Genomic DNA, 19,553 nt, shown 5'->3' with positions numbered 1-19,553 from the left:
GACGACACTGATGACGTCAGAGGGCGTGATTAAAGCTAGGCTAGGTTGTTCAACCGCGATTCCAACTTCCACCAAATAGTGGAGGCAGACATTAATATTGGTCGTTTTTCTGTCAGGAACAGGAACGCGTTTGGTGAGTTATTGTTATTGATCTATCAGTTTCTCTGTCGGGCGCATAAGTCGCCTGCAGCGCAGAGTTTAGAGCGCAGGCCGCGTTTTACTGCGCAGCGGTCTGATGATTAGTGGTTAGAGCAAAAACATGGAGTGGATGAAACTGGAATGGGGCGAACATGATACCGTTATAGTTGCCTAAGAAAGGACGTAATCTGGATTATGTTATCATATTATGAACATAGACTAACAGATGAGGTGAGACAGGAATCCCCTCTGAATATGATGTTTGCAGATGAAATAACAATAAAGCTACAAGGAACAGACGTAAAGAAGGTCGAGGACTTCAGGTACCTCGGGTCAACAGAGCAGAGTGATGGAGAGAATGTGGAAAGGAGGTGAAGAATCGTGTGCAGGCAGGCTGGAAGGGGGGGAGGAAAGTATCAGGTGAGCTCTGTGATAGGACGAAGGGACAGGTCTACAAGACAGTGGTGAGGACAGCCACGATGGACGGCTTAGAGACAGTGGTGAGGACAGCCATGATGGACGGCTGAGAGACAGTGGTGAGGACAGCCATGATGGACGGCTTAGAGACAGTGTCTCTGAGGAAAAGACAGGAGGCGGAGCTAGAAGTGGAGATGAAGATGCTGAGGTTCTCCTTGGGAGTGACCAGGTTGGACAGGATTAGAAATGAGACAATAAGAGGGACAGTGAAGGTGAGACGTTTTGGAGACACGATCAGAGAGACCAGACTTTGATGGTTTGGACATGTCCAGAGGAGAGACAGGGACTATATCGGTAGAAGGATGCTGAGGATGGAACTGCCAGGGAACAGGACTAGAGGACGACCCAGGAGAAGAGACATGGACGTAGTGAGGGAGGACATGAGAGTGGCTGGTGTTGGGGAGGACGATGCAAAGGACAGGGTGAAGTGGAGAACGTTGATTTGACTGTGTTGTCCTCTCATGGGACACGCTCGGGGGGGAGACAATGAGCATGCATTACCATTATCAAATAAGTTTATATAAAACATGATTTCATTAAATTCTAGTACTTCATTGCAGTTTTCAGTACATTTTCAAAAACCTGATGATATTTTCTCTTTGCAGGTTACTGGTGATTCTACTAATATTTGATTTTGGGTTGTTGTTGTTTTTAAAATAATAATTATGGAATTTGTATTTCCTATTATTAACACTGAAAACAAAAGAACGAGCCTTCCTACAGATTTGTGGCACTCGATGAGTTAAACGGTGTATTTTACTAATACAAGTGTAATATATACTTGAACTTGTGTTCTGATCAATTGTTCTGATCCAAAGTAAAGACAGGAGTCCAGAACCGCAGATCAAAGCCTCTAATGTTGCTGTTTATCCATTGGCTGGTCTTTCGATCCCGACCGGATCCGTTCCGGGTTTTTACAAACCCCCTTTCTGCGCCTTCTGATTGGTTCTCCGTTTCGCTCAGGCCATGGTGCGGGGCGTGTGGGCGGTGCTTCGGCTGGTGTCCTCCGGCGGAGCCGCTGCGTGGAAATCAAACGCACCCAGACGAGCTGTCCCAGCGTGTCCCAGAGTCTTCAGCAGCGGAGACGCGTCCAGGTGAGCCGCGGGGAAACACCCGCAAACAACGCACGCGCTCGGTTCCGGTTCCGGTTCCGTGTTTGTTCAGTGACCTTTAACAGGGGGCGTGGCCCTAAATCAAGCTGCAGCAACGCGTCAGCGCTGAGACGCAGGCTCGAACGCAGACATGAGGCTGCTTCGTGTTTTCTATGGGACGTATTTAGAGCCTAAAGTTGTCCACAGGCGAAACGAAGACGTGATGGATTTGGCCCCTGGTGCTGGGAACGTGTTGTGGATATATACATATATATATATATATATACTGTATATATTTCTGATCCAGATTCAGAATATTTAATGACCTGGACTTGTTCCTGCAGGTCCTTTCCACTTAGAATTCATTTTATTATGAACTAATTCAACCCGAGTGAACGTAACTATTAGTATTATCACTAACTGTGCACGTTACTATTAGTATTATCACTAACTGTTATCTGTTTACAGTCAGCAGTTCAAACAGCAATAGTTGCATTGATCACACACAACGGTGCGTTCACTGACTCACGCAGTATCGGTATTCAAGCTCCCGATCACGCCACCCTTTTACAAGTTGCATCTTAAAACACAAGCCGAGCTCGCTCAGCGGCACGACCAGGAAGGGAGCCTGAAACGGCCTGACCAGAAAGGAAGCCTGAAACGGCCTGACCAGAAAGGGAGCCTGAAACGGCCTGACCAGGAAGGGAGCCTGAAACGGCCTGACCAGGAAGGGAGCCTGAAACGGCCTGACCAGGAAGGGAGCCTGAAACGGCCTGACCAGGAAGGGAGCCTGAAACGGCCTGACCAGAAAGGGAGCCTGAAACGGCCTGACCAGGAAGGGAGCCTGAAACGGCCTGACCAGGAAGGGAGCCTGAAACGGCCTGACCAGAACTTCAGATGCTGACTATAATGGACTGAGAACAGACTCATGGAGAAAGTTCTGGAGCTTACTGGAACTGAACTGTGAGCGTTTGCTCTCCATCTCGTCTGGCCAGCTCAGAGCTCCATGTGAACGCTGCACCGCTGCTGTTCCCGCGGTAACGCTTGCTTTTCCTCCCTCCCTCCCTCCCCTGTGCGCCACAGTGAGGCCAGAATGCCCGAGGTAACCACCGACCACCTGGACGAGAAGCAGGTGCGGCTGCTGGCCGAGATGTGCATCCTGATCGACGAGCAGGACCGCCGGACCGGGGCGGACACCAAGAAGAACTGCCACCTGAACGCCAACATAGACGAGGGTACTGCCGCTCCTGCCGCGCCATCGGGGGCCTCGCCTGCCGCGCCATCGGGGGCCTCGCCTGCCGCCCCATTGGGGGCCCTGCCTGCCGCGCCATCGGGGGCCTCGCCTGCCGCGCCATCGGGGGCCTCGCCTGCCGCCCCATTGGGGGCCCTGCCTGCCGCGCCATCGGGGGCCTCGCCTGCCGCGTTTGAGGGTTTTAATCTCGTTTTATTGCTTCTCTTCTAGGTCTGCTCCACAGAGCGTTCAGCGTCTTCATCTTTAACAGCGAAAAGAAGCTCCTCTTGCAGCAGAGGTCTGATGCCAAAATCACCTTCCCAGGTCAGCGATAAGTCCTCAGAGTAATCCCGTGATCCGCGGGGGGGGGGGGGCGTGCCGCGTGGCTGTTGAGCCGAGGCGCGTGTCTAAATATTCCCTGCGCCTTTGTCTACAGGCTGTTTCACCAACACTTGCTGCAGCCATCCTTTACACACGGACAGCGAGCTGGAGGAGACGGCTGCCATCGGAGTGAGGAGGGCTGCTCAGAGGAGACTCCACGCCGAGCTGGGCATCCCTCCAGAGCAGGTAGAGAGCTCTAGAGCAGGTAGAGAGCTCCAGAGCAGGTAGAGAGCTCCAGAGCAGGTAGAGAGCTCCAGAGCAGGTAGAGCTCCAGAGCAGGTAGAGAGCTCCAGAGCAGGTAGAGAGCTCCAGAGCAGGTAGAGCTCCAGAGCAGGTAGAGAGCTCCAGAGCAGGTAGAGCTCCAGAGCAGGTATCCCTCCAGAGCAGGTAGAGAGCTCCAGAGCAGGTAGAGCTCCAGAGCAGGTAGAGGGCTCTAGAGCGTTCCTCCTCCCACCTGATCTCCTCCTGCTGCTCCTCAGGTGAAGCCGGATGAAATGACGTACCTGACGAGGATCCACTACAAAGCCCAGTCGGACGGCGTGTGGGGGGAGCACGAGATCGACTACATCCTCTTCATGCAGAAGGTAACACTGCGCCGCCCACTGCACCCGGGTTTATATCAGAATGTGGACACCTGGCAGGGTTTGGGCGTGAGCGCGTGTTTCTTCGTTTCTACAAGAGGATGGGTGGGTGGAGTGTTCGGGATTTAATTTGCTGCATTTAGCAAATTAATTAAGTTTTTCTGCCGAGCGTGGGTAATTATATTAAGAATATAAATTTAACCACTAAACCTTTTATTATTTACTTTACTCAAATTTAATTTGGCATGAAGATTCTCAGGCGAACGTTACTTCAGGCAAAATCCGGTCGTTTTTCAAAATAAAACACCTGTCAGACTCTAATAATCAATACAATGAATATTCTATCAATAATTTCTTCTCTCTGTGGGGCCCGGTAACGAACGCCTCGCGGGCCCGGTGGGTAGCGACCCCCGCTTTAGAGGACCAACTCCCGATTCTGACCTGCAGTCCCGAATGTAAATACCGGACGGTCAATCCCAAACATTCCGACACCAAGATGACGTTTTCCAGACTAACTTTAGATCCCGTCTATCGCAGGAAAAGGATCCGAGGACTTCATATTTATCATTTTATGTCTGTGAAATGTTTTTTCTCTGTCGTGATCAAACCATAACTACGTAATTAATCATTTTACACGCATATTGATCGATCAAGTGGAAGAAAACCTTTCAGCCCGTCTTCCAATGAAAACCAAAAGCCGTTCTAATTTCTCTCAAGTCGCTTCATTTCTCACTTTACTTTATAAAGTTCATTTCCCGGCCTCTGATCGGAACTTCTCTGTTGCAGAACGTGGACTTGAATCCAGACCCCAACGAGATCAAAAGCCACCGTTACGTCAGCAAGGAGGAGCTGAAGGAGATGCTGGAGAAGGCCCGGCGCCAGGAGCTGCAGGTGACGCCCTGGTTCAGCCTCATCGCAGAGACCTTCCTCTTCAAGTGGTGGGACAACCTGCAGGACCTCGAGCAGTTCCTGGATCACAACAACATCCACCGCCTGTGACGCGCTCGGAATCCGACTCCGACTCCGCATCGCGCCGCCTCAGATCTTCCTGCAGACTCCCGGACGTGCAGTCAGGAAGAGTCCGGACGTCTACGCCAGAAGAGGAAGCTCTGGCCTGAGGGGGGCGATGTTCTCAGTAGGTTGGTCCAGCTACACCGGGACGGAGAACGTGGGACAGTCGGTGCTGATTTATAGGTGGAATATAAAGACGGATTAAAAATGCAACGCGTCACCGACGACTCATTTTTCCTGTGTGCCTGAGAGCAGGCCATGAGGATGAGATGCTGTTGCCCAGCAACCAGCAGTCTGTTAATCATGAATGGTTGTGATGGACCAGCTGTGTTTATGAGCCCTTTCGCACAAACTGTTTGACTTCAGACGTCAAGAGCTGGAAAAACTGAATGAAGGCAAAATTCAATACTTTAAAAAAATACAAAAACTGTTTTAATTAACAGAAAATAATTCGAGTAAAGACGACGTCCACAAACATCGTCTCGGCGTCCACGGCGTCTATCGTCAGGCTTGTTTTGTCTTTCTTGTATCATGAAGACGAGGCGTTAACTGGTCTTTAATATTCTTTATTCGGAGCTTGTTGCATCTCCTGTGTGCGGCGCTATCGTCCTAGCAACCACCAAGCTCTCCCCGCACCGGTTGGTACTGCATGCTCCACCCCTGTGGCATGCTGGGTAATGGAGTCCTTAAACTACTTGCAACACATCTTGCCTCCGATTAAGAAATGATTATTTTCTGTTTCAACCTTACATTTCTTATTATTACAACTACACTTATAAACAACATTTTTATATCAATAGAAAAACAATGAAGTAAAAACACGAAACATCAAACCGTAAACTTAGAACCAACAATTCCGTGTTTCTTTGATCTGAAGATAAAGATAAAGCAATTATCTTCCTTGTTCAGCAACTCTCTATCAACCTCATTGGTGACTGAACATGTCTCTTTGGTCTAGAGTCGAGACCAGTGGTCCCCAAACTACGGCCCGCCTCCACATTTGGCCCCCTGAACAATACCAGACCAAAAAATAAAAAAAAACATTTCAAAAAGATGCTCGCCGACCAGGAACTAGCTCACAGGAGAGAGCTCAGTGAGACAAGGAAGAAGTCTGAGGAGGAGCTGGCTCAAACGAGAGAGGAGGCACAACGAAATGAGGAGTTCCTGAAACAGGAGCAGAAGAAATAGAACTCGACAAAGCGCTGGTTGGCTCGACTATTCTCATGCAGAAGTGAGAAACCAGCAAATCAGTGACTGGATTGTGGCCAACTTGGATGAGGTGCAAATCACTTCCAAGGAGTTTGTACGAATAGCTTGTGAGGACAAAAAAAAACAAAAAAAACTTTTTTTTCATAAAACAACCCCGAAGGTACTTGAACTCCACTTGGAGCAGGATCCCCCTCCCCGACCTGGAGGGTGCTCCCCACCCTTTTCCGGCTGAGAACCATGGCCTCGGATTTAGAGGTGCTGATTCTCGTCCCGGCCGCTTCACATGCGGCTGCAAACCGATCCAGTGAGAGCTGGTCTTAAGTGTTGAGCTCTACTTGTATCGAATAAGAATATTCTGTACACTAAAGTATTTCTTTAGATCGCTGAGCGTACCTCCGATAGCTTTCGCTGTACGATCGTATAAAATGACAAACTAGATCAAAAATGCGTAGATTTCAATAAACAAAACTTTATCTGGTTTCTGTATCGAGATCATATTTAACCAACCCTGATATACTTTAGTCTTTGGCAACCTACATGTGGAACAGTATACAACAGTAAATACAGAAACATCCAGGACCGATGAAGATTACATTTTAATTTATACTTCAAAGTAAAAAACAAAGGATTGGGTTTACACGGTTTGGCATTTCACTGATTCGATGAGTACATATTATTATATAGTGATGCACCAGAAGAGTAAACAATGTAAATACTGTCAGGCTATAATGATATTTCTCAAAATGAAAATATACATATGGATTATATTGACCTGTTATATTTTTAATCTTAATCTGGTGTGTGTAAACCAATCACACGAGAACGCCTCGGCACCGTTTTCTGCTTCATCCATTACTTTGAAGGAGCGCTGCAGAAACAGAGCGAGACTTCCCTTCCCTGCTCGTTGGCGACTTCTTTAAAACTCAGGAATGATCGTGGGCTTTTTCAATTAACTCGTATTAACGTTAACGTAATACGAGTTAACTAGCGGTTTTCTCTGGCTAAGCCGTTTGCTGGGAGATGGAAGTGTGTGAGTGTACGAGACGACGCCGGGATGGTTCCCTCGTTGTCCTATTAGATGTTCCCTGAAGGGTTTTGTGGAGGGGTGTTGGCGTTCGGAGGCATCAGCTTCATCGTGTTGAAAAAGCCCACCAGCTGAGCCGGCACTTCCGCCAGCACGCTCTTTGCCAGCGCTTCTCTGGGAGCCTGAAGGGGGGAAAACAAAGCGACCTTTATTCACTCTTATACTTTAGGATTATCAGCGCCGCATCGTGACGCCTCCCTCCCTCCAGACGCGTCCGGAAATATTCATATCAAACATGCTTGAAGGCATTTAAACAAAGTTCAGCGTTGTAGTTCTTTTAGCCAAAATATTTACGCTTCAGGAATCAGCCCTGAAAACACACGCATCGGTCTGTCTCTAATCGTTACCTGCACAGGTAGCGTTCGACGAAAGACGTCAGAGGAAAAGGAAAAGTCCTCCGTTTTATCTCACTGATCGGGGATTCGTTTTGAGTTTAAGAATAGAGAAGGCAGCAGCCTCAAAGGAATCACAGCATCTGTAACGCTCCCTCTAGATTCTCTTTAGCTTTGAAGTCATCTCAAATTTAATGTCAGATTTGTAACCACTGGGCGCCTCCAGTGGCCCAAAGAATATAGCACATGTGTCAAACCTGTCCAGTGGAGGGCCGAGACACTCCAGGTTTTCTTTCCAACCATCTCTCCAGCAGCTGATCTCACTAATGAGTTCCTTCTCTCAAATCAGAGGTGTTGATAATTACAATCAGCTGCTTTAGTAGCCGGCTGGAAGGAAAACCTGGAGCGTCTCGGCCCTCCACCGGACGGGTTTGACACCCCTGGAATGTAGCGACACGAAGCGCTTTGACACTATAACGCCGTCCTTGTAGCGGAGCTGCTGCCTGCGTTCGGCTGGACGGCGGTGAAAGTCGGAGATAAACCCAGAAACTCAACCAATCGTTTAGTTTTAGGGCTCTCGAGAGGCGTTTCCCCTTTGATGTGATCAAGGGTACGATCACGCAGCGGCTAGAATCAGGGCTTGGGTTCACGGAGGAGAGGGGGGGGGGGGAGAATGACTGAATCTGGGGTACCCTATGAAGGATTGTGATCGTGGGGAGGCTTCAGTTTAAGTAAACCGAAGAAGGAGGCCACTTGTTGAGGTAACTCGGCCAAAACGCTTTGGGCCAGAGCCTGGCCGGACGCCTGAAAGAGACAAACGCACAGAGAGAGCTCCGTTGAGCGTTCGGGTTCGGGCATGCAGGCCGGCGTTTACCGGGGACACTCCTGCTCTGCGTTCGTCATGTTGAAGTGAGAGACAGGAGTCCTTCATTTTTTGAGGGAAACATTTTTCCATGTTTTTGGAAGTGAAATCCGCAATGTAGTAATTTTTTTTTTTTTTTAATTATTATACATGTACATAAATGTTTAAAGGCTGTAAAACCCCTCACCACACACTTTATACACGTTTAACAGTCAGGCATTAACCTAAATAGATTGTTTCAGTCTTATAGAATGAAACCAAAGATCAAAACCTTTTCAGAACGAAACATTTGTTTGAGAAATATAAATATATAGTACGTACAGTAAACGTTTTCCTGTTAATAATGTTAAGGCGTGCAGGTCGGGGAAAGAGCCGCTTGGAGTGCAGAAGAACAAATATTCTACTCGTGCTGTCTTTAGCCTCTCATGCTGCTTTATTGGATAGCTTAGCACAGCGGAACGGCAGCGGCTACATGTATAAACAGGAAGAAACAAAACCCAAAAGGGACGTGACGTTTATGCTCCTACAAAATAAAAGCCTCTTTTTACACCGAGAATAAGAGCGCTATAAAACAAACGCTTAACAAATAAACATGATAGCTTTTAGAAATAACGAATTTAATTTTAATGATGAACCTACGAGGTTGAACACATAAGAAGTTATTAATAGCAACACGCACGTATTTCACAGTTCCTCCGACCGCGCCCCTTCCTCTTGCGCCGTTTCAAGGCGCGTTCAAGTGCAAAAAATAAAATCTGAAAAATTGCATTAAAACTCTGCGAAGCAGCGGAAGATGATCCGCATTATATCGAGGGACTACTGTGCATGAGAAGGGTGGGGGGGGGGGGGGGGGAGCTTCGCTGCATGCAGGACTAATGGCGGCGAGTTGCCAAATCGCGCCGGACCGAACGGCGCCGGACGTTTCCTCTTTGACTTACATTCTTAAACTGCCTGAACGGCACAAACTGCACGATGTCTCTCATGGCGGCGTCGCCGGCCAGAGAGCGCAGACATCCGTCGTCCCCGTCCAGGAGCTCCATGGCGCTGAAGTCCGCGCTCCCGACCCCAACGATGATGACGGACATGGGCAGGCGGGACACGTTCACGATGGCGGCGCGCGTCTCATCCATGTCCGTGATGACGCCGTCGGTGATGATGAGGAGGACGAAGTATTGCTTCAGGAAGACAGCAAGTTGATCAAAGTCACTCGACCAGTCTGACACGATCAAGGTGGGCTCGACTGGTCCAGGACTCGTCTTACGAAGACGACAGGAAGTCGCCGACCTGCGAGAGTTCGACTTTACGACCGCACGTGTCCGTCGTCTGTCTGTTTACAAGGCGTGTTTACGACGTACCGGAAAGCGAGCGAGCGTGGTCTCACCCACGATGTCTCCCAAGAGGACATTTCTACTCCTCGTTTACAGAATCACGACGCAGAATAATAGACTTGCAGTAATTTAACATGAGCCGAATTACGAACAAACAAATCGGTTTTACGACCGAACTCTCGGAGCCATTTGTGATCGAACGTTGACGACAACCTGCATTATGGCTAAAACAGAATCCTCGCTGGCTCTTACACTCCACTGCAGTCCCTCTCCTGAGCAATATTTAAAGAATCAGGCACCTGTTAACCCGATAAAGATGCAGTTGTACATGCTTCTGTAACTTCCAGACTGGATTACTGTAATTCTTTACTGTCCAGCCGCCCCAAAAGGTCTATTAAACATCTCCAGCTAATCCAGAACGCAGCAGCTCGTGTTCTGACAGGAACCAGACTGGGAGAACACATTTCCCCTTTTCTGGCGTTTCTGCATTGGCTTCCTGTTAGAGCACGGATTGAATATAAAATCCTTCTACTAACTTTTAAAGCCCTCAACTGCCAGGCCCCTCCTTACCTTACAGAGCTGATTATCCCACATTGCCCCACTAGAACCCTGCGGTCCCAAAACGCTGGCCTGCTCGTGGTTCCAAAAATTTCCAAACGCAGACTGAGGGGCGGAGCTTTCAGTTATCAAGCTCCTTTATTGTGGAATCAGCTCCCTGATTGGTTCGTGAGGCAGACACCATCTCTGCGTTCAAGAGTAGACTGAAGACTTTCCTTTTTAACAAAGCGTATAGTTAATCCACATCAACATGCTGTCAAAGGTCAAGTCTGATGGCTTAACCTCCCGTGACACACAGAGCCCCGCCCTCTCCACCTGGTTATAAATATATGTCAATAATCCGTCCCTCTCTCTGCCTCTGTGTTTATGTAGCAGCTCTTTAGTGACGGCTGACGGAGGAACACTCACCGATGCCGTGTCCTGCCGGAGAGCTTGGTTAGCGAAAGACGCTGCGTGGTTAATGATCGGGGAGAAGTTGGTGGGACCGTAGAGTTTGACCTGCGGCAGACACGCCCTGTACGCCTCCACCACACCTTCAACGCCTGCACACACACACACACACACACACACACACAATAGAACCCCTTCTACACACTGTGTGAACAGCACAGCAGGTCCAACGACTCGTAAACATACCTGCACAAAATGGATTCGCCGGGTTGAAGTTGAGAGGAAACTCGTGGGACACCTGCCCAGAGAGACGCGACCCCATCAGATGTGTTTGTGTGCGTGTGCTAGCTTTACCAACGATCACACACTCCAAACAGAACAAAGTCTTACCTGCCAGGTGGGAGGGACTTGAGCTCCGAAGCCAAAGGCAGGAAACATCTTGTCACTGTTGAACAGAGAAACATTCAGACTCCATTAAAGTCACCCTGTCCCCGTCCACGCCGGCTCCTGTCCTCAGATGTCTCGTGAAGTGAGACACAGATTGCTGTGACTTCAAACCCGTACCTGTCGTAGTCCTGGACGACGTTCCCGACGGACCAGATAGCAGAGAGGTATTCATTCACGCCCTGAGGGCTGATGTAATGCAGAGACTGGGGAGATCTGGGATCCCCGTTGGAGCCCGTGAAGTCGACAGCCACCTGCCACCAGGGGGGGGGGGGGGGGGGGGGGCAGGTCGGTGATCCGATAACACACCCGAACGAAAACGGGCTTCACTAGAGAAGTCAAACTTACAGTGAAGTTGATCTGACAGCCTCCCATGATGTAATCCAGGAACGTATACTCCTTCAGCACCTGAACGGGAATACAGCAACGTGTAATCCAGATCCAGCTGCTGAGGATCTGAGGACAACACACACACGCACGTGCACGCACACACACAACAGCACCTGGCACAGCTTTACGCTCACGACACCAGAGTTTTTGTAGCTCTTCTTCTTCTGTTTCTTTTTACTGTTGACACATTCAAACTCTGCCTGAGGATAGAACAAGACGGCGCAGGAGTCAGAGACAGAAGGGCGTAGAACTTTAGCGTGTGTTACACGCACACACACGCACACACACACACGTACCGGAGACGTTCGAGACGCTTCTTTGAGCCGCGTCATCGTCGTCTCAAAGGTTCCAATGAGATCGTGTGAGCCGTCGCTGTCGTAGTCGTAGCACTCAACCTGGAGACGGGTAAAAGCATCACGTCACAGGGCAGCTAGCAACGCTGTAGCTACCGCTAAAGGGACAGTCCACCCAAACCACGCAGTGAAGGCAGCTAGCAACGCTGTAGCTACCGCTAAAGGGACAGTCCACCCAAACCACGCAGTGAAGGCAGCTAGCAACGCTGTAGCTACCGCTAAAGGGACAGTCCACCCAAACCACGCAGTGAAGGCAGCTAGCAACGCTGTAGCTACCGCTAAAGGGACAGTCCACCCAAACCACGCAGTGAAGGCAGCTAGCAACGCTGTAGCTACCGCTAAAGGGACAGTCCACCCAAACCACGCAGTGAAGGCAGCTAGCAACGCTGTAGCTACCACTAAAGGGACAGTCCACCCAAACCACGCAGTGAAGGCAGCTAGCAACGCTGTAGCTACCGCTAAAGGGACAGTCCACCCAAACCACGCAGTGAAGGCACCTAGCAACGCGGTAGCTACCGCTAAAGGGACAGTCCACCCAAACCACGCAGTGAAGGCAGCTAGCAACGCTGTAGCTACCGCTAAAGGGACAGTCCACCCAAACCACGCAGTGAAGGCAGCTAGCAACGCTGTAGCTACCGCTAAAGGGACAGTCCACCCAAACCACGCAGTGAAGGCAGCTAGCAACGCGGTAGCTACCGCTAAAGGGACAGTCCACCCAAACCACGCAGTGAAGGCAGCTAGCAACGCTGTAGCTACCGCTAAAGGGACAGTCCACCCAAACCACGCAGTGAAGGCAGCTAGCAACGCTGCAGCTACCGCTAAAGGGACAGTCCACCCAAACCACGCAGTGAATTCTACACCTCTTTCATGACGACTGGGCCGGAAGCCAATCAGAACGCTGCAAATCAAAGCTCCACTATTTCAGGCTGCTCAGACGGTTTCTAGTTCTATGAGAGAACTGATGAGTAAAAGTTTGGTTCAAAGTCTGGAGGTGCAGAAAACAAGAACCACGGCCGTGCGACGCGAGTCGTTCTAACGTTCTAACGTTCTGACGGACAGACGAGATGGTTCCGGTCAGAATCGGTGTGATTTTTCTCTGTTCCATTTCCACGGCACCCATGAAGTGATGAGGAGGCGTGAAACAGACACGTACTCCGGTAACTCACTTGTACCGTACAGCTGGAAACAGCTTCCTGTTTGCTTCAGAGGTTAAAAGAATAGTTACCATGGAGACGGCACTAAATCGTCTCCAGTGAGAGATAGCCGAGGGCTCTGAAGACATAAAAACTACCGGTAGTAGGGTGCGGTATCTCAGGCACGTCCCGGCTGTGGACACAGTAAGAAGTATTCAGGTGAAGTACTGTGGGTACCTTTATGGACTTGTCCATGTCTCCTCCACACAGAGACTGCAGTGGGATTCGGAAGGGTTTCCACGTGGGATTTAAGTTGTTGTTCACCACCTGAGGACAAACGACAGCGTTTGATATGTACTTTTATGACACTTTTACGTGTCTTCTGTTGCTTAGATACGCGTAGTTACATATTAATGAAGCTGCAGCCACGTAAACGTCGTTTATGTGGTGCGTGGGAACGGATTCATCCCGTTTCCCTCATTTCTTATGGGAAAGGCAGTTTCGTTTTTTTCTGCTCTTGCGAAAGCTGTGAATTGACACAGTGAAGACAGCAGCGGTTCCTCCTTTGAGAAGGAACCGCCGGTTCCATCACTGGTTCCACCCGAGGGCAGGCTCAGACGGGTCACACGGGAAAGCACCGCCTCTTGGTTCCGCTTCCCACCCAGCAGAATGAGCTGCCCCACCTCCGTCCTGTGAGCAAGCTGCCATCCGGTCTGGGTCTGCTTGTAGAACTCCAGATACGGGTCCGACTTCCCAAAGAAGTCCTGCGAACGACACGCAGACGGGCGAGTGCGTAAACATGAGCGGACGAATCTCAAGCTTCAGGAAGCGTCAGCGATACCTTGTTATCCAACTTCCTCGCTTCAACTTCAAAATTGGCCACCCTGTTGTCTTTTATTTCTTCTGCAGCGATCTACAACTCAAGAAGAGGAGGAGTAGACACACAACCAGACTCTCTCTCTCTCTCTCTCTCTCTCTCTCTCTGCCACTCACCGTGATGGTCCCTTTCCCTGCAGGGGATTTGCTCTTCAGCATGAGCGGGCGGGTCAGCTTCTTACTGGAAACCACCTAAAGGCAAGTCAGAAATCAGAAGGAAAGCCACTCGGTAGCGCACACGCAACCCCACAGAAACACACAGTAGCCCCATCACCATGGTGACCGTGACCCTACAATAATACATGTGAACGCTATGATTACACGAGACTTTTTATTCGGGATGCACCGATTTCTACATATGGAACGTGGTCATCTTTCTCCCTCCTCAAAGGTCTGGAAGTCAGCCCGCTGTCCCGCCTACTCGCTCGAGCCCATGGCTCCGCCCCCCCTGCTGCATTGAAAGCACCCGTTTAGCTTGGCTGGACATGTAGATGAGAAAAGAATTCACCTGTGCCGTGCTAACTCTGCTTATTGCCTGTGGACTTATTAAAATGTTAAACATGTTTGCCTTTTAGGAGCTTTTTGTCCTGAAAGCTGCTCTCTACGTTATTTTACATTAAAATAGTCACAAAGCTGCTGCATTTGGGCGTTTTGTCTTTTTGCACTACAAGAAAAGCTAAAACTCAGGACGCCTCATTGGTGGTTTAGGTTGTTCTGCAGATGGTTATTTTATTAATGACCTCAAATCTTGTCCTTTCCTTTTATATGTAAAAGCCAAATACTGCTGTGTACTTTATTCTTGGTGAGAGGCTCGCACAAGTTGTGTTTGTATTCTGTAAAACACGATTGGAACATTGAACATTGTTGCTGTCAGTCAATTAAAAAAATCGTTTTCGGCAGGTCAGGACTTTTTAAAAATCTGTGATTTTATTTTTTCTACTTTTATTCATCGCAATTCATCGCTTTCAGAAAAAATAGAATTGCCAGATATTTTTGGTCAAGATTTCAAAAATAAATAAATACAAATGTCCACAGCACAATTTGAAAGCTTTTTTTCTGGCCCATGTACGAACCCTCCAGGGAAATAAGCCGATTAGTTTTTAATAGTTGTTGTTGTCCTGTTGACAACAAGCAAAGCGGTTCAGTCTCCAGAGGAAACTCAACCTTTCTAGAAAAGATAATCTGGCAGGATTAACAACATAGATCAGATTACACAGAGTCAACACAGAAGCTGCTAATCTGGGATGTTCTCTGTTGCTCTGCAGCAAGATAAAACCGGATGTATCCTCCATGCTGGGGAGACATTTCAGCCATAACCTTAAAAAGGCTGTTAGATGAAGGGATTAGAACCTTCAGCTCACGAAGTCAAGCACAACGTGGATTTATTATTTGTAGGCTTTACGAGGTTGTGTAAACCTCACCTGTCCCAAGGTGCATTCCAGTTGCCCCAAGAAGTCATCATCAGTCAGGTCAACAGTTTTGTTGTCGATGTCGTAAATCCCGAAGCGCAGTTTCTGCACGACTTCAAAGTAGTAGTCGATGACGAACTTTTTGGCAAACTTTGGGCAAAGGCAGTTCTGGACCTTCTCCGTGCGTGCGACCTGTCGGGAAACAAAAGCAGGAAGAGATCGCTTTGATGCCTGAAAACAATAAAGCAGTGGCGGGCGGTCAGGGCATGCAAGGCCTTCTCTGCTTGCCTAACATAACCAGAAATCAAGAATACATGATCATATTTATGATAAAATCAATTTAATTTTATGTATATATATATATATATATTCTTCACATTCATGTTATATTATATTACAGTGATGTATTTTTAGGTGAGAGTTTTTATCCAATCAGAATTCAGCTAGCTTGTGTTGCCAGGCGGATTTCATAGTACCAGTGGCGCGCTGCTTGCCGTCTGTGTTGTGTGAGTGAACGGGCTCGTAGAGTTGAGTTGATAGACAGTTGCGATAGCCAATCAGATCACGAGTTGGTGAAACAAGTCCTTCCTGCTTGTCTCACGTCACAACTCAATAACGCGTCCTGTGATTGGCTCTTAGAGTTGATAGACAGTTGCGATAGCCAATCAGATCACGAGTTGGTGAAAGTAAGGCCTTCCTGCCTGTGATTGGATACTCCGTGTGAGAGGGCAGCCGCTAGGCGTATTGCGTCATCAGCTGATCAGCTGGCACCGGTACCCGAAGACCACAATTATTCCTGCGCTTTTAACCCACAATGGCCGAAGGAGGGGACAGTGTGGATTTGGTTGTGGATATTCTTGAAAGACCATTTTCAAGACGGACCTTTACAGAGAAGCTACTAGCTTCGGCTCACGAGAGCTAGCTTCAAGCTAGCTCCGGAGCTAGCTAACCTGTCCCGGGTGGGGAAAGGATTGGTACGCCGCTTCCAGGCTTCAAACTTTTGGCTTACGGCTTCCGAGAGTCGCTGCAAATTGTTCTGCTGGGAATGCCTTTTGTTTGCAAGGGATCGATTTAATGTTTGGAGCAACACTGGATTTAGGAACTTTAAGAAAGGAGAATGGATTTTGTTTTCAAACGGGACAGCCGTTTTGGTGAGTACCAACATTTTATTTATTTAACATGATAACGAAATAAAATCACGGATATACCGTAAATGCAATGTGTGTAAATAATGTGGTGCGCCGGTGCAGCTGTGTGATTGTAGTGGAAGTACAACACGTTGTATTGCAGTCTTTCTTATATTAAACTGCAAGTTCGCAATTTAAAGCTTCATGGTGGACTTTAAAACGCTTTGGAAAAATTCCCTTTTATTTATAACTTTGACAGTACCACGTATAGTGGTAAGTTTTAATTGCTGATGCAGTTTATTGATTTTTAAATGCTCCGGAAAAAATATCCTGTGTTGTACACGATTGAGGTGATGCAGCACCCAGTAGTGCGTAAGTGTGTGTTTGTACATTATTTCTAAAGCAGTGGTGTCATAAATGATGGTATTATTAGGGGTATTTATTCAAGTCGGACTAAGTAGGACTTCACTGAAGGCCTAGGTGTAAAATGCACCGCCCGCCACTGCATATATAGAATAAAGTACACAAAGTCAAAGCAGGAGCTGAACCCCCCATCAGGTGGATAAGGATCAAAGGTAAGCATGAACTGTTCCTGGGTCAGCGGATCCGTACCTCGTACCACCGGGACTCCGAGGAGTCCGAGGAGTCCATCAGCAGGACGCACAGCGGGTCGGACTTGGAGCCGATGTCTCTGTCCAGCAGGCTGTCGCAGGACACAGTGAGCTCCACCCGGGTCACGCACTGGGCCGCCGCCATGTCTGTCTGGCGACCAGCAGGGGGCGCTGCTGGCCCGGAAAGAGAAGAGAAGCGTACACGATTAAAAAGGAGGTAAACATGTTCTCTAATTAGCTAATTCACGCGTATAAAATCACAGCTACGTCACTGATATCAGAACGTGTACTTTAGCTAATCACAGCTACGTCACTGATATCAGAACGTGTACTTTAGCTTTACGTTGTACACGCCTGCAGGCTAATCGGGCTGGCGGAAATGACGGGTCATTGTTTTGGTGGTTTACGCGCGTTAACGTCGGTAAGAAGTTACGCCGTAGTTCGGGTTCCACTCACCGCCGGTTCGGGAACCGCACTCCGGTTAAACCGCTGCTGTTAATCCGACACGAAGCTATTCCGGCTGGATTCGGTCCTTTTGAATCTCAGAAATAGCGATGACGTCATCCGCTCTCGGCGCTTCCCTTGAAAGATAAAGTTACGCCCACCGCGTAGACGCCCTTACGCTGCTTACGTAATAACCGTCACTGCGTACTGTATTTACCCGCTTTTTCTTTTTTTAGTTATTTATTTATTTCAGGCAATGACAAAAAAGCAAACAAAACAACCCGAGCCACATTTAAACAATAAATAATACGCCAATTCTGCCTGAAAGGGAGTGGGAAGAAGAAAACGTATCTAACCCCACCCCTATTTGCGTTGGACCGAGTTCCTTTGGTCCGGTCGTTACATTCTAGAAGCATCAGCCCCGGAAATGACGTGTTGGGTTTATTGATCAAATTCATCTTATCTCTTCCTTTTTAGCTTTTATTTAACTTCCTTTTTTGTTTTGTTTTATATATATATTGTTTTATTTTGTTTAGTTAATTTGAACTTGAGGGGAGGATTTTTATATAAGCCCTTTCGGCTTCTTTTCCTCTCCTGCACTATTATTTGCCTTTGTAATATTTTATTTATGTTTATTATTGTGCTTATGAATAAAATGAGATGAATGTTAAATTAGACTAGAGCAGTTTAAATGGCTCGATAGCACGTTGGAAGTAGCCCAAATACAACGTAAAATGCTGCTTTGACTGACTGCAATGTAAACTGTGCAGGACCTGGCAGGACCCGGCAGGACCCGGCAGGACCCGGCAGGACCCGGCAGGACCCGGCAGGACCCGGCAGGACCCGGCAGGACCCGGGAGGACCCGGCAGGACCCGGCAGGACCCGGGAGGACCCGGCAGGACCCGGCAGGACCCGGGAGGACCCGGCAGGACCCGGCAGGACCCGGCAGGACTCGGGAGGACCCGGCAGGACCCGGCAGGACCCGGGAGGACCCGGCAGGACCCGGCAGGACCCGGCAGGACCCGGGAGGACCCGGGAGGACCCGGCAGGACCTGGGAGGACCTGGCAGGACCCGGCAGGACCCGGGAGGACCCGGCAGGACCCGGCAGGACTCGGGAGGACTCGGGAGGACCCGGCAGGACTCGGCAGGACCCGGCAGGACCCGGCAGGACCCAGCAGGACCCGGGAGGACCCGGCAGGACCCGGGAGGACTCGGGAGGACCTGGCAGGACTCGGGAGGACCCGGGAGCACCCGGGAGGACTCGCTATGCTTCAGCTGCAGTCATGATGGCAGGAGTGAAGACAAAACGAATCCTTCAAACCTATTTAGGAATATTGCATTTATTGAAGTAGAAGATTGTAATTATGTAGGTTAGATTTCTTCGTACGTCACTTAGATAAAATATAAAGTACATTGGAGAGATACAGGCCAGAGAGCAGTACAAATAAACAGTAACATGCATATCCATGGAGCTGAGGGTAGAAGAGTCCGTAGCAAAGTGAGGTTTTAGTACCCGTTAACTACACAGAGTGTACTTCTAACACACCTGGGTTAATGTGGGTCATTCCAAACACGGCGGAACCTCGGTTCTCCATCATTCATATATTTCTTTATATAAAAAAGCCGTAAATAGCATCGTTTTGACAAGCTAGCTTGTAAGAACGTTACAATTAAGCAATGAAAAATTGAGGTTGCCTTACAAAACGTTTCATTTATTCAAAACAATGTTAAAATAAATGTGAATGTTTTACCATTTGTGACTCATATTAGTGAACATTTTCAGTCACATTCACTCTAAAACACAAAATTCCAAATTCCCCCCCCCCCCCCCCCTGCCCAAGACAAACAAACAACAAAGCCAAGAGCCACGGATGTGGGGCGCGGTTCCGTACAGAACACAGACGGTGCTTTGTCTTCAGTTCCCCACAGGAACACAAACACACTGCAGCTCAGAAACCGTCTGTGGCTTCAGCGGAAAGAAAACTTCTTCTAATGGACTTTGTTTGTTCCTCATTCCACTTAATGAATAGAGAAATCCTTGGCGTTTTAGTACCCTCATAGCATCAGAGGCAACAAACCAAAATCTGGTGG

The 19,553-nt window shown here is 48.6% G+C and overlaps 2 protein-coding genes across 4 annotated transcripts; one reads left to right on the top strand and one right to left on the bottom strand.

The window, feature by feature from the left end:
• The first annotated feature begins 18 nt into the window (after positions 1-18).
• idi1 (isopentenyl-diphosphate delta isomerase 1) lies at positions 19-6,597 on the top strand. Its single transcript, XM_068747967.1, has 7 exons — positions 19-133; positions 1,579-1,709; positions 2,790-2,941; positions 3,169-3,261; positions 3,374-3,504; positions 3,798-3,902; positions 4,686-6,597. Exons 2-7 carry the CDS (start codon positions 1,582-1,584, stop codon positions 4,896-4,898), a joined length of 822 nt encoding a protein of 273 aa, XP_068604068.1. The 5' UTR covers positions 19-133; positions 1,579-1,581; the 3' UTR covers positions 4,899-6,597.
• A 99-nt stretch (positions 6,598-6,696) lies between these two features.
• LOC137903811 (copine-3-like) lies at positions 6,697-17,562 on the bottom strand. Of its 3 annotated transcripts, XM_068747966.1 has the most exons (17): positions 17,473-17,562; positions 17,018-17,187; positions 15,291-15,470; positions 13,987-14,061; positions 13,835-13,906; positions 13,677-13,757; positions 13,231-13,320; positions 11,804-11,902; positions 11,621-11,707; positions 11,466-11,525; positions 11,238-11,371; positions 11,064-11,118; positions 10,920-10,971; positions 10,692-10,825; positions 9,336-9,572; positions 8,228-8,339; positions 7,185-7,325 (listed from the first exon to the last, which is right to left on the bottom strand). In XM_068747966.1, the coding sequence occupies exons 2-16, from the start codon at positions 17,159-17,161 to the stop codon at positions 8,229-8,231; spliced, it is 1,611 nt and encodes a 536-aa protein (XP_068604067.1). In that variant the 5' UTR covers positions 17,162-17,187; positions 17,473-17,562; the 3' UTR covers positions 7,185-7,325; position 8,228. The 3 variants fall into 3 exon arrangements, with proteins under 3 accessions (XP_068604066.1, XP_068604065.1, XP_068604067.1); XM_068747965.1 differs by lacking the exon at positions 8,228-8,339 and having other exon boundaries at positions 6,697-7,325; positions 11,621-11,703; positions 11,800-11,902; XM_068747964.1 differs by lacking the exon at positions 8,228-8,339 and having other exon boundaries at positions 6,697-7,325.
• Positions 17,563-19,553: the final 1,991 nt, after the last annotated feature.

The sequence above is a fragment of the Brachionichthys hirsutus genome, chromosome 14 (genome assembly GCF_040956055.1).
Source record: "Brachionichthys hirsutus isolate HB-005 chromosome 14, CSIRO-AGI_Bhir_v1, whole genome shotgun sequence".
Classification (NCBI taxonomy): Eukaryota; Metazoa; Chordata; class Actinopteri; order Lophiiformes; family Brachionichthyidae; genus Brachionichthys; species Brachionichthys hirsutus.
The sequence above is the reverse complement of the archived record's forward strand: the minus strand, read 5'-3'. Positions and strand labels throughout refer to the sequence as shown.